General features: G+C 51.3%; 1 protein-coding gene across 1 annotated transcript; it reads left to right on the top strand.

Moving 5' to 3' along the window:
* The first annotated feature begins 1,380 nt into the window (after positions 1-1,380).
* Positions 1,381-4,177, top strand: LOC140684858 (uncharacterized). The gene is made up of 3 exons (XM_072934387.1): positions 1,381-2,046; positions 2,551-2,651; positions 3,237-4,177. Exons 1-3 carry the CDS (start codon positions 2,000-2,002, stop codon positions 4,139-4,141), a joined length of 1,053 nt encoding a protein of 350 aa, XP_072790488.1. The 5' UTR covers positions 1,381-1,999; the 3' UTR covers positions 4,142-4,177.
* The last annotated feature ends 4,098 nt before the right edge of the window (positions 4,178-8,275 follow it).

Genomic DNA, 8,275 nt, shown 5'->3' with positions numbered 1-8,275 from the left:
CCAGCCTTGCAGAAAAGGCTTCATGTTATGGGAGCTGGCACCTTCCTGTCATACTTTTGGATATCAAACTTCATGTAAATCCACTCTGAGGTGCAGATTCCTGGCATAGCTGTTCACCACATCAGTCCCTTTTGCTGTCAGTCCCAGCCTTCCGTCCGCAGGGGCTGGCCCAGTTCCAGTCCCTTCACCCCCTGGCCGACCTCTCCCAGGCCGCATGGCTTCCCCTCCTGCACCCAGCCTGTGGCTGGGCAGGGGAGGTCTGAGCTCTTCACTGACTGGAACAAAAGAGAGAGTTGCCCTGGGAGTTCTCCACTTTTAACCCTCTCTGTTCTCAGACGTGTGTCCAATGTCTTCAGTGCTCACACCAGGTGTCAGCATTCAAATCTGACCACTGATTGGTTTGACCCCGACTTCCTGAGAAAACTCACTTCCTTGTCAAACCAGGACACCTTGGCAGGGACCAGGCTTCCAGTTTGGTCTTGACTCCCTCCCTGATTCTCCCTAGGTGGGACACCTCCATCCTGGCTATGCCAAGGGCATCACAGTGACCTTGAAATCAGATGTCTCAGCCACCTTCAGGAGGCACCTTGTGAACTGTAAGGTGACCAAGATTAACTTTGAGCTGCCACGAACGAAGGTTCCTGACTGGGATGACCAAATGTGCATTGTCACATGGAAGGAAACCACCAGAAAAGACCCGGCAGCCAGGTGGCCTAAAAAAGAGAAAGTTAGAAGCAAAATGGCCAAAAAAGCCAACGCAGCTTTTACACAAAGAACCACCATAACACCATCACTGTTGGCTGAGCAGCTCCTGCTTCCTCTGGACATTGGACAGCTGTGAGGTTCACCAGCAGTGCATTCCAGGGGAGAGGTGGAAGCAGAGTGACTGGATACACTCACACGAGAAGGGGAAGGCTTTTGACAAGAGACCTTTAGCCACACACAAACCATCAGTCTGTGCCACAAGCACAAGTGTTGCAGCCCATGTTGAATGGGGAACAATGTTTTCTTAGTTTATCCCATTTTATGGCGTTAGAAATCTCTTCACCTCATTTCGTGCCCTTTTACCAACAAGGAGTTAAGTCTGCTGCACTCTGCCTCTTCTTTCGAAGTGGAGAGAAATCCACTTCTCCTGCATATGAACCCCAAGTTTTGTCTGCCTGGATACCAGAGAATTTGGTTGTGGTCTCTGTATTGTGTGGGATATCTCATCATGGAGTAGCTCAGGCACTGTATGACAGTATGGAGGAGTCCAGAGAGGGATCATCTCCAGAGACTCTTGCTTTTATTGTCTTTATTGCCAAACACACTCATCTTGGGTGATGCTTTGTGAACCATATTAAGGCCTCTAAACCATCCTCTTTTCTATCAGAACACGTGAGGGTGGAGACTTTCCTAGTGAGATCTTTCACATCCCAAAATGCCCATCCTCAGCTCCCAGAAACGTCGCTGTTGCTCCACACCAGACATCTGGAGAGCACTTTCTCCTAAGACAAGAAGAAAAAGGTGCTTTCTAGAACTCTTCAGCCTTGGGGTTCTCCATCCACAGAACTCCAGCAGGGGAACTTAAACCAAATTTTGAGACCTGCTGGATTTATAGGGGACCAGGAAAAGAGTCAGTCCCTCTACAAGGTTGAAGTACAGGACTGGAGCACAGCTATAGTCTCCGTCGATATATTAACAGCTGTGCTAGTGACTGCTTTGATCCGTGGGTAGAAACAACCACTGTAGCAGAGCAGTCTCAATTTTGTCATCTTTCCAGGGAAGTAAAAGTCAGTGGTCCTTTCTAGTCCCTCTGTGAGGCTGATCTTGGAGGCCAGAAGATTCCCTTCTCAGCCTGACTTTCTGGGCTCTGCTCAGTGATTCCTCCCTTCTCTGTTTGCAGGTGATCGAGATAGCCCCGGAACCGGCTCACACTGTGGTGGAGGAGAGCAGCCAGGAGTTGGAGGTGTACCTCAGTGCCGTTGTTGTCTACGCCCAGTTCAAGCTGAACACGACCATGGTTGAGTTCAAGGATACCTTGCCCTTCCAGACAAGGACAACCACGTGAGTGCTGGAGGCCAGGCAGGGCCCTGCGAGCAGGAGCTGCCTTTGCCCAGGGCTGGCCCAGTGCCCTATTCCCAGAACTCTGCCCCAGCCCAAAGCAGCACAGGCCCATTTACGTGCACACAAAGCCAAGCAGCTGCTGGTGGTCAGGAGAGGTTCAATGCTGCCATACCTTTCTGCTGAGAACAGCCATGGGTTTGCTTTCACTGCATGTCCTCATCTGCTCAAGAATAAGTTTGCAGTCAAACCAAGACCTAAAGGCCAGAGTAAGCCCCTTAGCTTCGATGTCCTGGGCATCATGTTGGCCCTTTCCTCTTAAACTTCCAGACTCTGAAATACTTTTCTGGGCCACTCACGACAGCAGTCTAAGCATGGCAGAGTTGCCTGGGGAAGAAGATGCTCCTCGGCAGAAAGGGGTACCAGGAGTCCATCAGACAGTGTTACTGTACTATTTGCTTTATATTTATTGGACATTTTTTGTTATTCCTCCTTCTTGCTTTTCAGTTTCAGACTATGCAACACGGGGAAGGTATCCCTGGAATACTCCTGGGAGAAAGCTGCAGATAGTGAAGCAGTGAAGAAGCCATTCTCAACTGATCAGATGCGTAAGGGCATTTCACTTGGTAGCTGAGGGCCTGGGAGAAGACTATGCCGCTTCACTCCGCAACATAAATTGCTTTTTCATCCTTGTCCACATGTCCACTTTCATCAGCAGCTTCCCAGCTGCAGCTGGAGAGTTTTCTCCTTGTCCCCATCTGCCTTTCAGCCCCTTCTGTTCTTGCTCTGCCGCTTCTGCTCTGCAAAGGAGCTGAGCCAGGCTCTGGGGAGAGCCATGTGCTGGGTCAGGACTGGGAACGGGGATGTCATGTCATGTCATCTCTTTGAGAAGGCTGAGACTGTGAAAAGCAATGGTGTAACAAGTGAGCTGCCCTGCAGCCACTGTCTGTGTGCAGTTCCCCACTCCAGGGCAAATGCAAAGTCACTGTCTAAAACCAACTCTCCTGATTTGGCACAGGAGTGTGTGCTGCAGGCAGAGACTCTGCTCCCAGACACTCTATTTCCTGCAAAAAGTACTTTGGCCAGGGATGCTCCAAATGCATCCCAGCTCTCTTCCACCTACCTGTACAGGAGGCAGAGTTGCTGGGAACACAGGATTTTGTCATTGAAAGGTGTCCTCTTCCTCTATGCAGGTCACTTCCTCTCTGCTACTGTAAGGCGTTACAGAAAGCTGCTGGATGGTTTTAGGTGGCAGCAGGAGCATCCTTTTAAAATTCACCCTTCTGAGCCACGGCGGCTGCAGCAGCCTGCCAAGCAGCAGCAGGATTCCAAGCAGGAGCTGCAGCAGCAGCAGGATTCCAAGCAGGATCTGCAGCAGCAGCAGGATTTTAAGCAGGAGCTGCAGCAGGAGCAGGATTCCAAGCAGGATCTGCAGCAGCAGCAGGATTTTAAGCAGGAGCTGCAGCAGCAGCAGCAGGATTCCAAGCAGGATCTTCAGCAGCAGCAGCAGGATTCCAAGCAGGAGCTGCAGCAGCAGCAGGATTCCAAGCAGGATCTTCAGCAGCAGCAGGATTCCAAGCAGGAGCTGCAGCAGCAGCAGGATTCCAAGCAGGATCTTCAGCAGCAGCAGCAGGATTCCAAGCAGGAGCTGCAGCAGCAGCAGGATTCCAAGCAGGATCTTCAGCAGCAGCAGGATTCCAAGCAGGAGCTGCAGCAGCCGGAGCAGCAGGACTGTTCCAAGAGGCTACTCTACTCAAAGCGTGTTGGTTCTGCCCTGGAAATCTTCCCAGATTTCACTCATGGCCTGCCACTGTTCTCCATCAACCCCTGCCATGGCATCCTTGCTCCTGGCCAGAAGCAAACCTTTCATGTGCAGTTCTCTCCAAAGTTCATGGGGATGTTTGAGACCACCGTGCTGTGCAGGTGGGAAACATCTACACACTTGCCATCTCACGCTTCTGATGGGTATCACTGGGTGATCACAGGATGGGACAGGGTGGAAGGGACCACAGTAGGTCATCTGGTCCTACTTCCCTGCTCAAGCAGGTTCATCCCAAAGCACATGGCAGAGGGTTGTGTCCAGAGGGCTCTGGAATAATTCCAGTGAGGGACATGCCACACCCTCTCTGGGCAACATGGCACCTGCACAGGAAAGAAGTTCTTCCTCAGGTGCAGGTGGAATTTCCTGTTCAGGTCCTGCCCATTGCCTTTCATCCTATTGCTGGCCATCACCAAGCACAGCCTGGTTCGTCCGCTAACACCCTCCCATCAGTCCCTCTGACTGGAATGAGGAGGTGGGTCTGGAGACAGGCAGCCCCAGAGAGGCAGCAGAAACACCCACATGAGCATGGAAAGATCGTCATCTGGCCTTGGTAGGGAGACACTGGGAAAAGACACTGTCTGAAACATCAGTCTCCTGGAGGGTGACAAAATCTGGAATGAGAGATCGGGGGACCAGCCAGTCCCTAGCTCTGCTTCCTTTCGGGACAAGCAAGGCCTGCTTCTCTACATGGAACCCTGTGTGCTGTAGTTGGTCCCCAGGCACTTCACTGGTCACATTCTTGTCCTTGCACCTCTGCAGCCTCCATGCAGCGAGTACAGCTGTTAAATCTACTGCTCACTGCTTGCACAGAGAGAGGATGCAACACTTTGTCTTGATCATCATCTGAAGATTGTGATGGATGGTCAGCACCATGGTCACCGCTCACAGGCTGTCTGTTGACCACATTCTGTTTCTGCTGCCTCAAGTCAGGGCGAACACACTTCGCAGGTATCCATTGCACCCCAGTACCTGTGGAGACACATGCATACCCGTGGCCCCAAGTAATGAGGTCACACGGACCCTCCCACCTATTGGCGACAAGTTCTCGTACCCAGACCTTCGCCCGGGGCTGGTACATCTCACCTGCTGAATGCAATGAGAGAAAATGATTCAAAATAACAGGAATCTCTGGATTCTTTGACACAGTTAAATGGTTGATTGTATACAAAGCTTTCTCCAACTGACTGTGTGGAGTATCTCCTGGCATTCCCCCTTTTTGTTTCTCCAGAACACGCTTTAAAGTGCCAGGCACGTGTTCAACAATGGCTTGAGCTGTTGGTGACTGTGCAGTGCCAAACTTGTGTGAGACTCCCCACAGGCGCAAAAATAGGCAGGGCCATTGTCGGTCTTTACGCACTAAGGTATCCCCAAAACTGCAAAAGCCATCCTCCAATGCGCAATCGCGTTGCTACTCTTCTCCCCCGTGTGAATAGTTGCCCACATGGCAGAGGAGAAGGTGTCGACAGACACATGCACATACTTGAGTCAACTGAACTCAGCAATGTGTGTAACATCTGTTTGCCAGAGCTGCAAGGCCTTCAGGCCTCTGCGGGTCACCCCCGCTGGTAAAGGTGCAGCAAACCCATGACAGTCAGCACAAGAGCTGACAATGTCATGAGCCTCGGTTGCTGTCAAATCAAACTTTTTTTGCAAAGTATGTGCACTTTGGTGAAAAAAGTCATGCGATGCCTTGGCTTGTGCAGTTCTATCAGGCTGAGGTGCCACCCACGCAGGGTTTGCCAACCTATCAGCCCTGGCGTTACCTTCAGTTATAAAATCTGGTAAAGTGGTGTGACTCTGAATATGTAGGATGTAGTACAGATGAACCCGGTCCTGAATTGCACACCACAATGCTCTCAGCAATTGAAACAAGACGGCATTGTTGACCTCCTTCAGCAGTGAGCAATCCAACCGCTTGGTTATGTCGGCAACATAAGCAGAGTCAGTGACCAAATTCAAAGGCACCTGAGAGAACCTCTGAAATGCCATAGCAACGGCTTTCAGCTCAACCAAGTGGGCTGAGCCGGACACGTGGCCTTCCAGCACTTGCCATCCAGACTCATCCTTCCAGGTCACAATGGCCTTTCCTGTTTTCCCTGAACCGTCAGTGAAGACAGTGAGTCCCCGCACTGGCACTTGACTATTTTTCGGTCGCAAGGATAGATTGATTGTCTTTGCCATTTGCAACAATTTGTGACTGGGCAGATGGTAAACAATTTGCCCCAAAAAATTTTGCAGCACACATTGCAAAGGAACATTGTTGATAAGACACCACTCAAAGGTGTCCCGTTCCATTGGAAGAACGATCCTGGCAGGATCGGCTGCCATCGATTGCAAACACCAATAACGGCATTTGATTATCAGCTGGGCAACCAAATAAATCAGCAAAGACACCGTCTTTTTGGGTTGATGGGGTAAAAAGACCCACTCTAAGATGTGCAAAGGATCAGGCCATTTTTCATCCCACTGGCCAATGATACCCGTGAGATGACCGTCTGGATAGGTAATAAAAACAGTGATATCAACGAAAGGGTCTACTCGGTAAACCTGATGAGTAGACAGAGCCTTTTGAACCTACTCCAGCACTTGCCGTGCTTCAGGAGTCAATTTCCGAGGCAAACTGAGGTCTGGGTCCCCCTTTAGAAGTGTGAACAGCAGGGACAGCTGCGCTGTGGTCAGCCCCAGATAGGGACGTAACCAATTGAGGACCCCAAGCAATCTCTGGGCATCATTCAGGGTTGCAATAGTCTCTGGAAATTGCACCTTCTGATGCTGAATGGTGCGCTCCAGAATCTTGACCCCCAAATACTTCCAAGGAGGTTGGCTCTGAACCTTTTCCAGAGCCACTTGCAGTCCATAAGAATGCAAGGCGGAGAACAACTGAGGCCGAACCCTCTGCAGTTCCTCCCTAGTGAGAGCCGCCACCAGAATGTCACCCATGTAATGATAACAATACACGTCAGGGAACTGCTCGTGGACTCCGGACAAGGCCTGGGCCACATACCATTGACAAATGGTCGGACTGTTCTTGCAGCCCTGCGGCAAAACTTTCCATTGATATCTCCGTACAGACCGATCGTTGTTGACAGAAAGCACAGTGAAAGCAAATTTTGGTCTGTCATCAGGATGCAGAGGGATCGTGAAAAATAAATCCTTCAAATCAAGGAGCAAGATGTCCCAACCTGCGGGGAGCATGGTAGACGAGGGCATACCAGGCTGCAATTACCCCATGCTTTCCATGAGTGCATTGACTTTTCGGAGGTCCTGTAACAACCTCCATTTCCCTGACTTCTTCTTGATCACAAAACCAGGAGTGTTCCAGGGACTGGTAGAAGACTCAATGTGTCCCTGGCGAAGCTGATCCTGAACCAACTCATGAAGGGCGACTAATTTCTCAAATGGCAGGGGCCACTGGTTCTCCCAGACAGGTCTGGTCACCAACCACCGTAAAGGCAGTGTAGGGTAATCTGCGCCCTTCAACACAGTGACCCCCATCAAAAATCTGTCCCGATGCGCACACCCCAGGCTGCCAGCACATCCCGCCCCCAAAGAGTGACCGGAGCTGCAGTAACATAGGGCCGAACATTAGCTGTCTGCCCTTCTGTGTTTTTGATCAACACAGCCTGCCGGCTCACAAATGTCTGTGCTGCACCCCCCAAGCCTTCAATGGCCGCTCCCACAGAGTCCAAAGGCCACTTAGGAGGCCACACAGAGGCGGAGACGACTGTCACGTTGGCCCCGGTGTCGATCAAGCCTTGCAGCTGGATCCGAGATGGGCTGGCACCTGGCAAAACTACAGAGCACATCATCTGTGGACGGCTGGCAGAAATGAGTGCGGACCAAAGGATTTGCGGTGGTCCCATGGATCCAAAACCACCATCTCCATACATCTGTTGATCTGCCCTGGGAACACATGACTGGAAAGGCACAAGTTGAGCAATGTGGTTCTTGCTGGAATAACGACAGGAAGGGAGGGTGTGGAAACCATAGCACAAATCCAGCCTGGAAAATCAGAATTAATGACACCCGGCTGCACAAAGACCCCCAAAAGGCCAGTGTTAGATCGCCCCATCAACAATGCAACCAATCCATGACCTAGAGACCTGAATGCATTCAGAGGGACCCTGTGCACATCAGTAGAATCTCAGATGACTGCTGCTGTGGTGTGTACATCCACCCCGGCAGAGCCGTGGGTGCCTGTGTTGAGTTGACTGGGGCACCCTGCACTGGTGCTGTGCTCTGGGGGATCACTTGTGTCAGCGCGCAGTTCCCCTGTGCGCTCCTGCCCCCCTTTCCCGAGCCTGTCAAACGCTTACCATTAGCATGGTAAGTGGACTTGCATTCCTTTGCAAAATGACCTGGCTTACCACACCTGGAGCACAGAAAATTAGAGTCTGACCCCTTCTTGAC

Source organism: Taeniopygia guttata, chromosome 11 (genome assembly GCF_048771995.1).
Source record: "Taeniopygia guttata chromosome 11, bTaeGut7.mat, whole genome shotgun sequence".
Classification (NCBI taxonomy): Eukaryota; Metazoa; Chordata; class Aves; order Passeriformes; family Estrildidae; genus Taeniopygia; species Taeniopygia guttata.
Note: the sequence above shows the minus strand (reverse complement) of the source record. Positions and strands in the feature narration are given on the sequence as shown.